Below are 18551 nucleotides of genomic sequence, written 5' to 3' on the forward strand. Positions count from 1 at the left end.
ACCCACCAAAGCACAAATCACAAACTATTAGCCTCTCTGAACTTAGTTCACCAGCATGCAGGTACCCCGGTTGTGTCTCGGTGAACTGCGGCCACTCACTGGAGACACACTCAACAGCTCTGCGTTCAAACAGTCTCCAAAGTCCACATTTTTCTTACCCTGTTGTATCGTTCTTAAGCTTTCTGTTCTTCGCTTCTAACGTCCGCGAAGCTCAAAGTTGAGCCAATTTAGCGGAAATGTACTAAAATGACCCTCACCAGAAGCGATGCAGGCTACTCCGACCGGAGTCCCCGACCTCAGAGCGTCTTTTTCTCAGGCCGGATGCCGTCGTTCCCTTCGAGCGTGAAAAAAGAAATACGGCGAACCAGCTGCTTCTGCTTTGTGGCTTGTGTGAGGTCGATACTTTCTCCTCCGCAGTGTCGCTTACACCAGCGGGGTCGTAGCGTCCAGCACCATGATTTGCGGCTTACGCTTCAAAGTTTCTCTTCCTGTAGAGGGCAGGAAGCTCCGTCGAAGGGTTTTTCGACGAGCAGACCATGGCAGAGGGGACAGCGGCGATTACTAGTTGATCTGTGTCAGTCCCTCCACGCCAGCTGACGCTGCCTTCTGCCACCACACGGCCGCTTGAGCTATCGATTCGTCACAGTTTCAACAGCGCCATCTACCGGCAGCTGCGAGAAAAGTCACAGCACCAAGTTTGACTCAATGGCGACATCTGCTGGAGAATATTAATATGATGAAAATTATGCAGATAGAAAATGAAATCACTCGCTTTGAACCTTTTCGTTTTTTCTCACGTTACAAAAGGTGAAGGTAAAATAGTTTCCAGATAAAATTCAGAAAAAATATGGCATGAATATCTATTCAAATGAATATGCATTTTCAATTCAAGTGGGAAAATCTAATCACAGGTGCAAAAAGTTTCATTTTTACATGTGCAGAGTGAAGGCTTAAACCACAAATGTAAATGCTGTTTGCAACAAAGGGGACATAACAAGTTATACTTCATGTGGGACACAAATCATGTGGACAAAGTGCCCTGAAGTGTGGAGATAATTCAATTTAAAAAAATTAAAGCAAAGTATTAATACTTAGCTTAAATGTGTCAATGTCAAATAAGATCAGTTACAAAGGGAGAAATTACTATAATATACAATAGGATAAACATATCTTGAATCAATGTATTTCATCTAAAAACACACCTTGAATTATTTCATGTATTTACTGGGATGATCCAATACAGAAAGTATCATTGTTAATAGGCCAGAAAGAATTGTCTGTCATAAAAAATGAAAGCAACTTTTTACTCAAAACCATGCTTAGTCAATAATTTAAATGGGCTAAATACAGTTAAGAGTTTTCAAAGAGAGTTATCATGGGAATAAGCTAAGATTAATATCTGTATCAACAAGATAGGAAATTGTACAAATTTGAGGTCCTATTTTAATCAAATGTCATGTTACTGCTGAGCAGGTAAAAATAAATAATTCACAATAAAATTATTTGTTGCACTTTTACCTTTAATTAAGTGCCTTGAGTGTTTTCAACCAGGTAATTTTGGCCCATAATGAAAAAAAGTTTGGACAGTGTTGATTTAGGTAAATTCAGGCAAAATCATTTTAAACTAGGCCGTGCGAGGACGATGGTGATGTTTGCACGCTCCCTTGAGACAATGGAGTGGGGTTGAGTTTGTTCTAAGAGACTCCTGACCTTTGACCGATATTTCAGGTTAACTTAATATCGCAATTCAGTTTCATCCGTGCAAGTCAGACTCATATTTCTCTTCAGCTTTGAATCCGAACTAAGCGAAACATTCCCACTTCTGTCTCGCCTTCTCAAGCCCTCCCTGCGATTTCCTCTCACTCTCCCGTGAGCCAAAGCACCACCAGTTTCAAATTCCTCACCAAACATTAGGACATTCACCGTTTTCTGGGGCGCAGCCACGATCCACGTTGGAAAACAGTCAAGTATGCACAGGGCTGCTCACTGCCGAGCTCTATTCATGCAAAGCAGACGGACTGGGGGAGACGGAGGGGTCGAACGAAGGGGCCCCACACTCAGGAGGCCTTTGGCTGGAAATCTGTGCATCGGTTCTTCAGCTCAGCTGCTTTCTGTCACTGGAAGTTAAATACTTATTTGTTCCTTGTCCATCTTTTTCCTACCGCTGGAATTCCTCAGAGCACTTCTTCATAATCAGCCTGTATAACTGGGTTTGTGTCCTTCTCCGACTGACAAGCCGATTTAAATAAGCCTGATTTGCCATATGTAGAGTGGAAATCTAACACATCACTCCTGAAAGCACTGTGAGCTCATTGCAGTATCATACTGTGGGGGGGGAGGGGGCACTTTTCTTGAGGAGGACGCAGGGGATCTGATCAGAGTTGATGGAAAGACAGATGGAGCTGCAGAAAACTTTAGCTAAGGGTTCAAACTTTTATCTCAGTTAAATAAGGAACACAAATGACTATATTGTTTCATAATTTATGCGCTTTCTTGCTACTTTCTCTCTTGCTTTTACTCTCAGACCTGCAGGGTGTCTCTCTCTCTCTCTCTCATGACAGGTAGTCCAGATTTTTCTGAACTCTTCCGCCCTCCTCTAATCCCAGTCTCAGTCATCTCTGTCCCTCCTGCTTGTTTTTCGACTCTGGTTTCCCCGAACACATCAGGACACGGAGTTTTTCACAAAAAATGTCCTGGACGTATGCAACCCTCCTGGCCCTCCTCGCAGCGCTGCTTGCACTGAGTTGTGAGTTTAATGCTTATAAAATCTTACGCGGGGACTCTGCTGATGTCTGTTTTGTCTCTGTTTTCCTGAGATGTGCTTTTCTAAATATGGAAACCTGTCTCATTTCTGCCTCCAAACGCAGTGTCTCCAGAGGCAGCCGAATCTGCAGCTGTGGATAGCAGCATGAGAAATGCAAAAAGTCCAGCAGGTGTGGAGCTGCATTTCACAACCGTGTGTGACCTCTTGTTTTGTCCTTCAATGCTGAAAAAAAAAACAAAAAACAAAAAAACAATCTACTCCCCCACCTTAGGTCAGCTGAGGAGGATCTTTATGAAAGAAGCTGATGCCTCCAACTTCTTCAGGAAGCGCAGCAGGCGAGCTGTGAAATCCCAGGACGAGATCAGCGGTGAGTTGGTGGACAGTGTCCGGTCAGAGAGGCTGAGGCGTGTCGCTGCATGTGGATACATTAACGTGGTCGCTGTGGGAATCTGTGTGTTATCATCAAGGAGAGGAGAGTTTTACACAAGAGGAATGTGGACCAGTTTGTCCTGTTGAATTCATTTAGAACCGAAATGCAGATCAGAAAAAAAACAAAGAGATTTAATTATGCATGCTCATTATTATCTTTATTATTAGTAGTAGTAGTAGTAGTAGTAGTAGTGACCTAAACATGGAACATGCATTACTAGCATGTTTGCAATCCTTACACCACTAAAACATATTGAGATGATAATGAACACTATCGACAATGTATTGGAATGCTTTTCACATCTGATGCAGAGCTGGTAGATATATTCAACAACAAGCTGCCAAAAAAAAAACAACAACAACAACAAAAAAGAGGTGCATTAGTACTGATTGCTGCCATGTCTGAACCAATTGAATAATAAACCATGTCTGAATAAATTATGTCTGAAAAGTAAATGAAAAAGCACAGCATAAAACATGACGCAAATGGAAGGCATGTAAGAATGTAAGAGAGCTCATTCAAAGCACTTAGCATCATTAAGAAAATCAGTCTTTTATTGTGTTTTCATTCTAAGAAGACAGATAAAATGATCTTTATATCCATTTTTTTTTGGTAAAAACCTGGACGGGTCGTTGCGGTGCTTTGGTTAACCTTTAGCAGATTCACCCTCGCTAACTGATCACCTCGGTCTTTAGTTACATCACTAACAACATGCTGCTGTGAAGCTGGCGACCGTCGGCCTGCTCCCCTCCCAGCAGCAGGAGTCACAGGCCAGCATGGAGCTCCCACTCCCACACCAGGCCACGTTTCTGAGCGCAGCCGCTTCCTGTGTGACGGCTGACAGTCTCAAGAGCGTTAAGGCGCGATGCTGCGCAACATGCCGCTCGTATGTCTGCCAACAAGGTGAAAAAGAGAGAGAAAGAGAAGCTGGGAGTGGGATGGAGGAGTGAGTAGGTGGGACAGCGGCTGGAAGTTCAATGAGGAATTTGCAGCTGCGACCAGACAAAATAAAAGAAGGACAAACAGGCCACACATTTTGAATGCCCTTTCCTGGATTCCACAGACATTAACAATAATAATAATAATAATAATAATAATAATAATAATAATAATAATAATTACAGTCAACCTCAGTCTGTAAGTCTTGTTTAGTCTCAGGATGTTCTGCAGTGGAAGCACAAACTTAAGCAGCCAAGTCTGAGAAAAGGTCAGGGGTCGTGGCCTTTCTTTGGAAAGGTCGGCACGGCAATCTCCTTTTCGATCAGAGCTGATGTCCCCGCCGTCACTGCAGACGGTGTCAGTTTCACTGACAAACTGATTGCTTAAAAAAATGGCTTTCAGAAATATGACCATGTGAACAAAAACTGTCAACCCTAAACCCTAAATCAGCAGCTCTTTCATAAAGATTAGATTTGCAGTTGGTACAAGAGGTTCTACCAGCGGAGCTGTGGATCTCTGCAGCTGCTGCGGTACCACGGGTCTCCCTCTTCTTAATGTGCTCTTTAAATGGCCTATAGGTTTACGTAGAAAGCCACGTCTTTCAACACTGTTTATATCTACTTTTGGATAATGGATTAACGAGTTGTTTCCATAAAAACTCTTTTAAGCTGACGTTCTCCAAACACTGTTAATGCACCTAGTGTGTTTTAGTCTGATTATGTGTTTCCATCCCCAAGTCATCACAACATCGCTTTTTTATTAACTCTTTAGCAACGTTTTACCAGCCTTTCGCTGAGAAATAGCTTGCATAACGCGCTCAGCAGATGCGCAGCTCCACCAGGTGTTTGCTAATTGCTGCTGGCTAGTCTGAAGGAGCAGAGTCAGAGAGTCAAAGGGACGGGTTGCTCTGAAAGTTGGAAGGTTGAAAGCTTGGAAAATGCAGCTCAGAGGTGTTGCTTTGTTGATGAGGGAATAACATTATAGAATAATGCATAGCTCAAAAAAGCTGATTTTACATAATACTGCCTCTTGAAGCAATAGCCAGAAAATAGAAGAAAAAGCAGAGAGCCCTTTGAATCTAAAATCTGGATCATTGTCAGCTCATCTGATTTCTTCTGCGTTTGCAGCGGAGCAGAGGCAAGTTCTGGCTGCTGACGAGCGAAAGAGGGAGTTTCACGAGGAGAAGAGGAATGAGTTTGAGAGCTATGCTGAAGAGGACAACGACGGTACATGTCGCACGTAGAACAGATGTAGCTGAGAGGAGTTTAGACAACTTTGAAGCTCAGGTTTGTCTCCATAATTTCTTCAGAGCAAGACGAGAGGACCAGAGAGAGCACCGAGCAGTGGAGGGAGTTCCACTACGACGGGATGAATCCTTCCCACGAGTACAACCGTCAGACCGCCTGAGAGTGCTGCAGCAGGTCCATGACTTTACAGCTGACAAACTTTGAAAAGAAAAAGAAAAGAAAGGCTCAATAAATACGCTTTGCTCTTATAAAAACACAAATTTGATTAGTTTTCAGGAGAAATGCTCTCCGATTTTTATTCTAGTCTTAAATTTAATCCTGTAAAGATTGGTCAAAATGTTTAATATTTTTGAAAGGAGATCTAATCCGTAATTTAGATCATGCTTATTGTTTCTCATTATTTCATTTGTCTGTCATTAACCAGCTGGATTATTAACGCCAGGACTGATTTAAAAGAGCAAATTCGAAACAAAATTGGATTCACACAAGTAAATTAATTTCAGATTTGTTCAAATTTTAAACAAAACGACATATTTCCCGCAATTTGCAGTAAAATAGGTAGAAATAATCAAAACAAACCTACAATTCTGTTGTCTTTTTCTTTTTTATCATGGCCTAAAAAAATATTACCTCGAATGTTTGCAACATTTAATTGTCTGATTGAGAAAACAATGAAATTATGTTACACCAGGATATTCACAGTAAAAAAAAAAATACAAGCAGGAAGATAAACCTCTTTTCTTATCGACGGGGTTATTATTCAGTACTCTGTAGAAATGAAAGCTTAGATGTTGTTTACAAAGTTGTTGGCTGAATATTAAGCATTCATTTTAAAGTGATGATGCATATCTGTATTTCTTTTATTCATATTATTCAGCAAAGGTTACAAGGTATTATTTTTATTGTAACAATATCTATGCTAAGCTGCTGCTGCTGCGTAGTAAATCTTATTTACTTTCCTTCAAAGAGCAAAAATATACAGAGACTATAAAAAGTAATGCTTTCCTGTTAAATTGTCAAGCTTTTCCAATGTAAAAAATGAGAGGTAATAAATTATTGTAATAAAAAAAATAAATAAATACAACTCACTTGAAAAAACAACTAAAATATTTTGGGTTAAAAAATTAAAACTCACTTGAAAAATAATGTAGTTGCATGTGTATGCAGGCCCTGGAACCAGCCCCAAATCATGGGGTTCACTTCGTTGTGGACATGATTTTTTTTATTTGTATTTAATAGGTGAAGACACTTCTGATATTACTTTGCCAACAATTCTAACATGGTTGTGAAGATGTAGCATATTCAACTCCCTCTCCCCGTTTCATTCAGCTTTAGATACATTTCTGCAATAAGGCGTTTTATGTAAACTTAGAATCTTGTATTGCTTCACATTTTTCTTTTAGGGTTGCTCAGATTTCAGATTTCTGGCCGATCGCCGATTCAAATCTTTTAAAAAAACCTGACCTGCTTTCCGATTCCTATTTTGGCCGATACCAATTTGTTTCATCTGAAGTGTTGCTCAATATAGCAAGAAAGTCGCTGAATTGGAAACAATGGGGTGACTACTTTTGACAGCAGACGTGTGTCAGTCAAATCTCTCTCACGACAGAGCAGAAGACAGTGGCTGATGTTTAGACCTTTGCCAAGGTAGATAAGATCGGTGGATGAGATCGGCTTCACGTGTAAAAATCGGCCAGTCACCGATCTCCCAAAATGTAAAAAATCGGCACCGATGAATGAGTGTGCCCCCAGTTTTCTTCCCATGATAATTTACGATAGACGTAAAACAAAACACACAAGACTGGTGAATGTTGTAGAGTTTTTGTATTTACAGTAAGTATACTTCCAAAATCTTTGATATTCACCACATCTTTTGTTATTAAAGGGTGGCAAAACCTTATACACTGGCCATGCACTTGTTACTTTTCTAGACTGCTTTTTTTTTTTTTTTTAATTTCACATTCATCTTGAGTGATTAAAGTTAAGTAGAGAAAGCACAAAGAAAATACGGAGACGGGACCCCTTTCTCTTCTCTGTCAGAGGCAGTTTTTACAGAGCGACAGAGCAGGAAGGGGAGGGGACGAGGACGGAGTCTTTCAGCTAAATTCAACAGGCTGGTGTGAAAAGCACAGTGATTAAACACAGAGTCGAGCTGTTATCAGAGCAGCCACTTCAGGAGCGGAAGCAGAGCACGATACCTCAACTGCACCACTGCAATGGGAGCGAAATGAAGCAGAACAGCGTCACATTACTGGTTGTTCTCCACATCCCGTCATGTTCAAGGTTTACCGAGAAGAAGCACAGAGTCAGGAAGTAAACATCTATCCCTGTGGCACATGGGGATAGAAAGCTGTATTTAGGTGTTTTTCTTTTCTTTTTTTTTTAAATTTCTTTCAGTAAGCCGCATGAGTCAGTTGTGATTGATCACACAGAGGCGTTTGGTTAGATTCAAGCCCAGATCCCTGCAGATCCCTGAGAACTCATAAAGCGCCCTCCTGTGGATGAAGGAGGACTTTACAGTCACATCGACACTCGATAAATAAAACGGCAATTACAAAGTCACATCTATTAGATACTGTATTTGTGTGGCAATAACTGCAAGTCCAGTTTTAATAAACATTTACACGTCTCAGCAAATTATATTCTTACAAAAAGTCATTATATGTAATATAGGAAAATAAATATTCCCAATAGATAACCAATAATTTGCACTCTCTCTCTCTCTCTGGAATCACAGCCATGACTGATGCGGATTGTCCTGCTTTGATTGATAACCGAACTTTAAAAAAATTAAATAAAATAGAATAAAGCAAAGACACAACACCGACAGCCATACTGTTGGAAGTTATGATGCCGTGAGCCGTCACAGCAAAACACCACAGCGGATTGGACAGGAGCCGCCTGAACAACAGCCGGTTCAGAGTGCAGATGATGGCACGAGTATTAACCACAGCTTGAAGCTTATATGTTTCACCTGCATGACACGACTCCACAGAACGGTTCCAGGCAGGATATTTAAACAAGGCATACAGCGGAACGACTTGTCACAGTCAAGCTCCGGCAGAGAGATCCCTTTAGTCCCGTCGCTCCCTCAGCAGTCGCTTGTTTGTTCTCCTGCCAGACAAACCGTCGTCTCCACAGAAGCAGCAGCAGCTTCAGGCGAGTCTTCCCCCCCACCCCCACCCCCACCTTTCATCTGAACTTCCATGTCTGTGTGAAGACGTAAAAGGGGAAGCGGCGCCATGCAAAACGAGGCCGAGCCAGGGCTCCTCAAATTTCCTCCCTCGGATATTGGCGTTGGCAGACGGGAGGCGGCGGGATGGAAAAAACTGGGCAACCGTGTCGCATCGTGAGACCCCCCTCAACCGCGGTCTCAAAGCTCGGTGGTCTCCCAGCTCACCTCCCGCGGAACCTGGCGTCATTTAGTCCCAGTGTGGATGACCGTGACGGTGGAGGGGCGCGGCCGAGCGGGTTCGGCCACCACCTTGGGCTCCTCCAGGGACACAGGAAGGTCAGAGTCCTGGTTGTGCACTTTGACGACGGATGGAAGAGGAGCGATAGGAGGACCTGCGGGAGACATCGCATGAATTAGAAACAGAAATACGCTGCACTATTTTATGTAAAAATGAGTAGCTGGTTAGTTTAGTTCCATATTATTACTTTAAACTTAGATATATTTTTAGATATTGGAGCTTGCTTCAAGTCAATAGTTCCTTCATATTGACAAATGAAACTTTTTCATCAATATTAAAGAATTATTGATTTACAACAAGCTTGGATTTCTTGCCAAAAGGCTACTTGTAAGTTAGTGTTCTTATTCCAAGTGTACCAAGATATTTGCACTAGAAACTAGATCAAAAACCCTTGAAAAGATTTTGTCTTTTTGCAACACAATCCTGCTCCTCACTTTATCGAACCTTGTGTAAACAGCTTTACTCACACTGAGATGATATTTTCCTTTGGTCATACTGGATTTAATTCAGGCGCATCAGAGTAAAGTAGGTGCACCGCGCTTCTCCAATTATTTATTTAGATTTTGTGAAGTGGAAACCTAACTTCACAATGTATGAGCCACTTTGTGTTCCTCTAGCCCACAAAATCCTACCAAAATACTTTTAGGTATGTTTGTTGCAATGTGTAAAAGGTTTAAGGGATATAAATACTTTTGGAAGATATTGTATGTCTCATATCAGCAGCAGCTGCAAAAAGGCTTCTTCCTCATTTATTTTTTATTTTTAAGAGATTATAGATTAAAGGTAGCAGAAGCGTTGATCTTCTTAACGGAGCGGGCAGCAGAATGAAAGTCTGACTAAACTCCAAGCTGGGATTTAAACACGTCTGTTTTGATCACAGCTGGCATTCACAGAGTCACTTACAGTCCTTCAGGGAGAGCGGGGCGCAGTCCACAGACTGGCTCTTGGCCGGCGCTCGGCTCTGAGGACTCGGCGCAGGCTTGGCGCTTTGGATGCTGCTTCCGAAGCTGGTGCCGAGCTGCAGACGCCTCATGTGGCGGACCACAGCTGTCGCGTTGAACGCTTGCTAAGCGGAGAAGGTGCAAAACAGAAATTACTCTGCTTTTTTTTTTTTTCCCCAACAAGAAAAAAAGGAGAACATTTTTTTGTTTGTTTGCTTTTACCTTTGGTAAATAAGATTTAAAGTTTCACATACCCTCCATTTGCTTTTGGCGAAGTTTTTGCGCATTTGTCGACTGACAGACTCATGTATGTTCTTGCACAGAGCAGTGTCTCCAGCAATCCTACAGAAAAAGAAAAGAAAATACACACACACCATCAGTGGAAACACACACACACACACACACACACACACACACACACACACACACACACACACCACACCAGCATGCATACGCCGTCCTGCCAGCAGAATGATCCCCATGCTGTTTTCATATTCAATTCCTGCGTTTATTTCCATTCATCTGCAGCACTTCTGGATTGATGAGCTGCTGTTTCTGCAGGATTCCCTCTCACATTCATCATCATCCCATCTCTTTATGAAGCCCCGTCAATGAAAGCCGTTTCTCTCTCCATTAAGCCATCTGTTCCCGCCGGTCGCATCAGAGCGACCACCTGCCCACGACCCACAAAAATGCCCATTACTCCCTAAAAGATCTGCTGGGCCCCTCGGCGGGATACGTCAGCCCATGCCATCTCGGCCTCGCTAGGACCGACTCAGACCTGGGAATACATCCCAGTTGTTCATTAAGACTTCGAGGATCCTTGAGAATACAGGCCACTAATTGGCAGGGATTTATTCACAAGATTTCTCCCCGAGATGCTGGCGCTGCCCGGCAGAGGTGGGCCTGCTGCTTGGAGCCGTGCTGACAGATGACTGTGGGAGGACAAGCTCTCCATGACACACGAGTAAGCCTGGCAATCTGCGTCACAGCGCTGTGAAACGAGGTGTGTGTGTGTGTGTGTGTGCGTGTGCGTGTGCATGTGTGTGTGCGTGTGTGTGTGGTTCCTCACCAGGGGTGCTCAAGAGCCTGGTCGCATGTGAATCTCTTCTCAGGGTCCTTCTCCATTAAGCAGCTGATGAAGTCTTTGGCTGCGAAGAGGAGAAGAAGAAAAGTCAAGTGCACATCCAGCGGAGGACATGTTCTTCACTTTCTGCCACTCGAGGTTTTATGTTTTCATCTGATGTCTCACGTTATGCATCACAATTCACAGTTACTGACAAGAACAAAGGAGATTGGTAGAAAAAACTAGAAGGGTTTTATGATGAATGAAACAAGGCAGTTTTTTTTGTGTGTTTTTTTTTTTACATTATCTTGTATATTGGCAAAACATAAAACAGATCTTACAAATAAACAAATGAGAACTAAAAATAAGCATTTGCTTGTAAAGGCCTTACTGATGCATCTCTATTTCTCTTTGTTTTAATAAAGAAAAACATGGTATCAGTTGAGTGTGTTGGTGAGGTTTATATGTTTTTTTTTTTTAAACTGATGGATTTAATTTACTTTTATATTTAGTTTGAATTTTACCCAATTTCCAGTTAGCTTGGTTCTGACCTCCATTTTGTTATTTTTAGTTATAAAAATTATTGGATGGTTAGTTTCACTGAAAACACCAAAAATAACCAGAGCCTTAGATATAAATGTCTGCGAATGACGTCTAAAATGCAAAAAAAAAAAAAAAAGTGTCACAAAACAGTTTTAAGGTCAGTTGTGAACATGTTGCAGATTTTGTTTCCTCATACTCTTAATCTCAATCCACTGAGATGATTCCAGCCAGAGAACGGCTCCGACTCTGAGTCACTACAGGATCAGATGAATCTGAAGAGGATGCAGGAAGTTCTGCACAGATAAAATTTGCATCACACAAATGATTTCAATGTGTGACAAAAGCCCAATTCACAAAATGCTGACGTTTAAAACAAGTCTGTGGTTGAGCTAAAGTTAGCAGGAAACTACATTTGTCTACTTTTTTTTCCCTTCTCTTAATGTCTGCAGGTGATTGGTGATTTTCTGAATCTTTTGAATAAAGTTCCTGTGTTTGTGCCCATTTGAGCATTAGACTTCTGTGCTTTGTCTGAATCACCAGCCACATTTTCACAATTGATGTAATTTCAGGATTTGGTGACTAACTATGATGACTAAAATCTCCAGACAGAAAGAAAAACAAAAAGTGTAATTTGAAATAAAGGGATTAAATCTGGCAAACAGGAAGCATTGTCAGCAAATCCAAATTTAGTGAAGACAAACCTCTAACTTTGACAGAACAAGATTTTGTGTAATTTGATGAAAAAGTGGTACAATAACAAACTAGACTCAGAGGAATAACAGTTAATCTGTTTGATCTGACAGCAAGGCTGATTGTATCTTTCCTAACTTTTTCCGGTCATTTTGTATCAACAAAGGATCAATTTGTTTGACAGCAAGGACATAAAGTAATATCCTATCACGTGACTGTGAACTGTATCCGTTTAGCTGTATTGGTTTGATCAGGGGTCATGACCCCTTCTTTGTTACGACTCAACTGAACAAAATGGAGGCTAGAGCCAAGCTAACTGGAAAGTGGGTAAAATTCAAACTAAATATAAAAGTAAATTAAATATACCTCAGACGTCAGTATTCATCTCCTGAAGTCTGAGAACATAAGAAGTTTAATGGAAAAAAAAACAACAACCCACAAACATTTTAAATAGGAAGCATTTAAAATATTTGTTTCTAACACGTGTACTTCTAACCCTGGCCAATTTGGCAGGTAAAAGAAACAAAAACAAAAACACTGTAATGACATCTCATTTCCACTTTTAGCTGGTGCTAGCAAGCAATAACACGCAGTCTTGGCAGTGTGCTCCATTACACGACTGAAAGATCAAAGGGTTGTGCAAAGATGTTATTTCTCTTCCACACACGGCTGTGAAAGTCAATGATTTACACTTTGTTTAGGAAATTTCTGACTCCACTCAGAAGGTCTGCTGTCAGTTTTCTGGCTGTGGTTCTTTGTTCTACTAAGCCAGAAGAAGATTTAAATATGACGCTATTTCAGGCAAAACAGGAGTCCCACGTTTGTTGCCGTGGGATATTGACGTGTGCTTTCCAGACGCAGGTGGTATACACGTCTAAAAACGCTGAAACTGGACAAACTGTAAGGCTGGTGCCCCCTAAGCTAAGCCAAAAGCAGCTACTGATTCGTGTCCACTTTAAAATAGCTTGCTTGTTATGTTTTGACACCAAACGTTGGATATAGACATATTGCAGCATCAAGTTGCCATGGCAGCTGCTGAACTGTGTCCCCTCATTACTTTACCTTTTGCCTCGTTATGCGGCTTTAAACACAAGGTTGTTAACTCTAGCAGAGTTATGTAACGGCAGAATCTCTGGGGGACTTGATTTACCCTTTATTTCAAACGCAGTGGGAGAACACACACACACACACGCACACACACGCAAACACACGCACACACACATGCCCGCACACGCACACACACAAACTTCAGCTTACCAGAGTCGGAGATGTCGTCCCAATACGGTGCGTCAAACTCATAATCTGCCTTCAGAATCTGCTCGAAAAGCTTCGAATCGTTCTCGTCGTAGAACGGAGGGTAGCCGCAAAGCCTGGGAGGAAGATCAAGTTCGAAAGATTACACAACGGTGGGCGTGAAGGTTGTTATGCTGCTGATGTTAGAGTCTTCAACCGGAATCTAAAAGGATTTACAGTGACCTAATCCCATTTACTGGCAGATGGATTTTTCCTTCCCTATGTAATGCAACAGAAGACGGCTCTGAGGGATTTTCAAGAACATAAAACAAAACAGTACAATAGGGATCCAGTGTTAATATATAGAGAAAAATAGGCATTTAGGTTTTTCATCTGAAAATAAAACTGTATTTTCTACGAAAAAGAAAAACTTCAAACTCTTATCGCTTAATCAATGGATGACAGCATCAGGGATTTCCTTTTGCTTGCTAATAAGTGAAACTCTTTCGCTTAATAAGACTGGCAACCTTTGTGCAACACTCTCTACTGAAAACCTGCGTGTTACTGGAGCTGTAGGGATCCCTCTGGCTGCCCACTGCAGAGGCAGGTTACTAATGAATGAGCTTCAACCTGGAATCTGGATGCATTTCAATAATTAACTTAAGGTTAAGCAACAATCTGTCAGTGACAATCCTGGCTGAATGTTTGTGATCTCGAAGACGCCACAAAGCTGTGATCAAGATTTGAACGTTTTCTGATTCTTGAATTGTCATTTTTATTTTACATAGTTTTCATGCGGAGTCACACTTTGATACTTCAACAGTATCAAAGTGTGAAGGATGTTTAAACTCCCTGCTGGTTTCTGTTCTGACCTCATGTTCATTCATAAAGCCAACTAAAAAAAAATTGTTCAAATTTTAAATGTTAGATAACGACAAGAACTCACAGAATATAAGCGATGACCCCAATGGACCAGCAGTCCACTGCTTTACTGTACGGCTTCTGCGCCAGAACCTCAGGAGCTGAAACAATGAAATGTTTTATTGATCAGAAATACTTTCAGCTGGAGAAAAACGTTTGGGTTTCTGAATAAAACTGGTTAATCTGGATTTTATTTAGGAATGTTAAAGAAAATGGGGGCCAACTACATTTGCATACTAAACTTTTCACTTTTCTCATTTGTAAATAAATTTGGTCTTTCACAAAAACTCCAAATGAAAAAGGTTTAGAGCTGCAGTCTAGTAAACATGAAATGAGGTACGGGTGTTTACAAAGAACAGCTCGCACTTTTCCCCAAAGCCACAGCTGGGAGGGCAACCTTACCGACATATCCAGGCGTCCCGCAGGCTGTTGCCATGACGCCACCTGTGCCCTCCATCTTGGACAGGCCAAAGTCACTGATCATGATCTTTGAATCGTCGTGAGGACTAAAGTAGAGCAGGTTCTCGGGCTGAAAACACAAACAGGAAGCAGCATGTTGCTTTCCCTCGTCTCAAACCATCCAGGCTAAGAAGTCGGATGGATTTGTCGTTTAAAAAGACTACAGTTCCTACAGTTTGCCGAGAAGGAAAATCCCGTGACATTTAACCTCAACGGGTGATCACCGCAACGTGTGACAGAAACCCACGCAGGTTTCAATGTCAGGGACTCCCCCTCTCAGGCAAAAAAAAAAAAAACAACCAAAAAACGCCTACATGCCAAATGTGAAATACTGCCGTACCTTCAGGTCCCTGTGCACTATGCCCATGGAGTGAAGATAGTTGACGGCATCCAGAACCTGACGAATTAGCCGACTAGCATCCATCTCTGTGTAGAAGCCCTTTTCTACGATCCGGTCAAACAGCTCGCCACCAGAAACCCTGTTGGCGCAAAAAGCAGCAGAAGAAATGACACAGAAAAAAAAGAACAAATAGCATGAAGAAGATCTAGTGGGCTTTAAATGATTAGTTAATCCAGCGGTTCCCTAAGATTTTCTTCTGGACCCCCTTATAGATTACAATAAAATGCCCCCCAACAGAAAAAATAAATAAAATCAACTGGGCACACACATGGTTCAACCAGACATAAACTTATACACATATTTAGTTTTCAAACTCCACTGAAGTTTATTTTACACTTCAGGTTGCAACAAAACACACTACAAACCATCTTTGCTGTTTTATGTTTTTCATTCATTCATCCGTACCGCTTCCAGCCCCCTCCCCCCTGAAATGGCACTGCGCCCCCCCAGAGGTCGCGCCCCACACTTTGGGAACCATTGAGTTGAGTTAGTATATCACATTAAGCTTATAAACCAGAATACCAATGTTGTTGTTCAATATTTTACATCCCTTGTTTGCTAGTTAATGCCAGGAATAAATAAAGGTTGTGCTCACTGTTGCTTTCCACATATTTAAAAGAAATCTTTATTGTCATGAGAGGAAGAGCAAAGAGACAGAGAGGAGACATTAGGCCAGAGGCCAGCAGAGGTCAGGTAAGGAGTGATTACAACTCGATGAGAAAAAGGGAAAGGAAAACGAAGCTTAGAATGTGCAGGAATTTCAACTTTTTGTGAAACAATGTAATGGCAAAAGTAAATCTTAACTTTTAGGAAAAGCTGCCGGCAAATCAGTAACTTTAGGCCACAACAATCACAACAAAAAACAAACAAAAAAAAACAAACAAACATTGCAACATCCTGGAGGGACTGGTAATAGGCGTCAGTGTTTCCGAGTTATTGCTAAACATCATGACCGATGTCCTTTCACCTGAGCTAACCAGACCTCTAAAACAGGTCCAACATGACAATAGAAACAACAAAGCTTGTTTTGTGATAGATAAAGAAATCTGGCATTACGCTTGTTGAATATTTCTGGCTTCACCATAATTAATAAAAGCTGAACATGCCTTAGGAAACCTGCTGGTTTTAATCAACCGCACCCTTTCTGCAATGAAAAGTGGTCAAATATTCCAGGGGAATAAACCTTGTTGATGGAATAAACACTACCTGCTAAAATTTTAAATGTATGTGGTGGTGTATTTATATGTTTTAGTCTATATAGATAAGCTTGATCACAGTTGAAGTTGAGAAAACCTACAATGAATTCAAACAAGTGGATCAATTTCTTGTTTTTAAAATGTATTCAAATTGGACATTTGTAATCCACCTAGTTGAAAAATCAACATATTCATCATGAAGATATATTAAACATAAATACATATTTGTGCAGAGACCACCACTGTAATTTATATCTCATCCCATTTCCATAAGTTTGCTTTGAAAACAACTTTTTATTCAGTTTTGTTGATGTCTTCTGTGACAACACTGCAACTGACTGACTGAGGTTAGCAGGCAGGTGATTATGGAAGTTCATTTGTCTCAGTATTCTTGTATGGAAGTAAATATGTGCCATCAGAATTTGAATAAAAAATACCTCTGAAATTTGAATGTTGTATATTAGTGCTTACTTTTTCAGTATTAAAATAAATTCAGAATATATTTTTAACCTAAAAAAAAATTCAATGTCATTATTTTTGCAGTAAAAAAAAATTATTATATATATATATATATTAGCGGTAGCATCTCCTGAAAAATTACGACTTTACTAAGACTGCCTGTCTCAGTCTCACCTAAGACAACATACAAACAACCCAGAATGTCGCCACCCATCAGTTCTCTTTAAAGATTCTAGACTTGAACCAAGTGGTATTTCTTTTTGAAATAAAACTGGGGAAATTGGACGTGGGACAGCGGGGAGGGGCTGGGGGTGCTAGGAGGTAGCAAAATGTAATATGCCGGTACTACACGGTGTAAGATTAACAACGGCCCAACCCGTGTTTTAAATCAGGCTTTAAGATAATGTATCAAACTTCATGCACAAAATAAAATATACTATAGAAATATGAAAGCATTAAACTCACCGTTGGGTTTGCGTTCGCCTCCATGGTCGCCAGCCTGGGTGATGCTGGTATTTCTTCAATATGACGGTTGTGTCACGTGATTAGGTGGATGTTGGAATCGGACATCCATTGCTAATGTCTGTGACCTGAAGTAACCTTGGCCATTTTTACATCGAATTTTTAGACGCTGAATTTGAGACAGCGAATTTTTAGACGCTGAATTTGAGACGGCGAATTTGAGCAAGTTGAATTGGAGGACAACGAAAATATTGCATTTGAATTTTGAAAAGTTGAATTTTTTATATGCTGAATTTTTTAACACTGAAAATTTAAACTGTGAAAAATATGTATATTGAAAATTTGATCACTTTGAAATAGGAATGTGAATTTTTTTAATAACTGAAAATTGCAACCATGTAAAAAAAATTACACCGAATTTTTTTTTACTGCAAAAATAATGACATTGAATTTTTTTTTAGGTTAAAAATATATTCTGAATTTATTTTAATACTGAAAAAGTAAGCACTAATATACAACATTCAAATTTCAGAGGTATTTTTTATTCAAATTCTGATGGCACATATTTACTTCCATATTCTTGCATTAAGTTCAAAACTCCTTCGTGTTCACATTTTTAATTGTCTATCCTCTTTGGAGCTAAAAGTAGCAACAAAATATATGCAGGCTCTCTCATGTTGATAGCGATTATTAGAGTCGTTGAGCAACGTTCAGGTAAAATCATAGCAGCAATGTTTTGCATGATGTTTGTTTTTTTCTTTTTCTCTCATTTCCATAAAGGATTATGGACGTCATAAGCTTGTTGGACACCTGTCCCATTAATATCCTTTGGGGTTTCTAACTCGTGTTATCTGGCCAGCCAGATGTAGGAAGTGAAGATCAGATCTAACTCTTTTATTGTCGTTAATAATAAAGTACTGTACTACTGTGTTTTAGAGGCACTTTAAAAGCTGAAGAAGTTCTGATCCTTACTGATATCTAGAGAGGAAATTCTACTCAAAAATATTTCTTAGACAGTTTCCTTGGTACGCACAGACATATTGTGAAATTTAAACCAGGTTGTCGTTTTACTGGTTATAATTATTTTTATTGGTCACAGAAGAGCTGAGGTTTGTTTCTGATGATGCCTCATGTGGTAACAGTACCAGCGATGAATTGTTCTGGACGTGACCCACCTCCAGACCATTTTCCCCCCTCACTGTCTGACATTAAATCAAACCACGCTCAGTTAGGATCACCAAAATTATTTCTATTAGCTAAATATCAGATTAATAAAAAAGTTTTTGTTTTTTTTATTGTTTGTTTATTGCTGTTACTTACTTCCAAGA

General features: G+C 40.5%; 3 protein-coding genes across 5 annotated transcripts in view; 1 reads left to right on the plus strand and 2 right to left on the minus strand.

Annotated features, from left to right (window-relative positions):
- Positions 1 to 667, minus strand: part of LOC122835016 (cyclin-dependent kinase 17-like) — a 39240-nt gene extending 38573 nt beyond the window's left edge. The window contains exon 1 of the mRNA XM_044123700.1: positions 258 to 667. The gene's annotated coding sequence lies outside the window, so the exon portion shown is untranslated. The remainder of the gene's footprint in view (positions 1 to 257) is intronic.
- A 1950-nt stretch (positions 668 to 2617) lies between these two features.
- Positions 2618 to 7051, plus strand: ucmab (upper zone of growth plate and cartilage matrix associated b). The gene is made up of 5 exons (XM_044124764.1): positions 2618 to 2746; positions 2868 to 2933; positions 3036 to 3131; positions 5261 to 5359; positions 5443 to 7051. Exons 1-5 carry the CDS (start codon positions 2689 to 2691, stop codon positions 5538 to 5540), a joined length of 417 nt encoding a protein of 138 aa, XP_043980699.1. The 5' UTR covers positions 2618 to 2688; the 3' UTR covers positions 5541 to 7051.
- Positions 7052 to 7185: 134 nt separating this feature from the next.
- The window catches only part of camk1db (calcium/calmodulin-dependent protein kinase 1Db), a 36479-nt gene continuing 25113 nt past the window's right edge, over positions 7186 to 18551 (minus strand). For all 3 annotated transcript variants that reach the window (XM_044124761.1, XM_044124763.1, XM_044124762.1), the window contains exons 4-11: positions 15047 to 15185; positions 14650 to 14776; positions 14273 to 14348; positions 13351 to 13463; positions 10867 to 10945; positions 10049 to 10136; positions 9757 to 9919; positions 7186 to 8947 (exon numbers count right to left, since the gene is read on the minus strand). In XM_044124761.1, the coding sequence (XP_043980696.1) occupies positions 8799 to 8947; positions 9757 to 9919; positions 10049 to 10136; positions 10867 to 10945; positions 13351 to 13463; positions 14273 to 14348; positions 14650 to 14776; positions 15047 to 15185 (934 nt within the window). In that variant the 3' untranslated portion in view covers positions 7186 to 8798. The remainder of the gene's footprint in view (positions 8948 to 9756; positions 9920 to 10048; positions 10137 to 10866; positions 10946 to 13350; positions 13464 to 14272; positions 14349 to 14649; positions 14777 to 15046; positions 15186 to 18551) is intronic.

Source organism: Gambusia affinis, linkage group LG08 (assembly GCF_019740435.1).
Source record: "Gambusia affinis linkage group LG08, SWU_Gaff_1.0, whole genome shotgun sequence".
Classification (NCBI taxonomy): Eukaryota; Metazoa; Chordata; class Actinopteri; order Cyprinodontiformes; family Poeciliidae; genus Gambusia; species Gambusia affinis.

Excerpts from the sequence above, each read along its gene's own strand:
- ucmab (XM_044124764.1), top strand. The coding sequence starts at position 2,689 with ATGTCCTGGACGTATGCAACCCTCCTGGCCCTCCTCGCAGCGCTGCTT. Across the intron at positions 3,132-5,260 it reads ATCCCAGGACGAGATCAGCG|CGGAGCAGAGGCAAGTTCTG; the intron begins GTGAGTTGGTGG and ends CTGCGTTTGCAG. Across the intron at positions 5,360-5,442 it reads TGCTGAAGAGGACAACGACG|AGCAAGACGAGAGGACCAGA; the intron begins GTACATGTCGCA and ends TAATTTCTTCAG.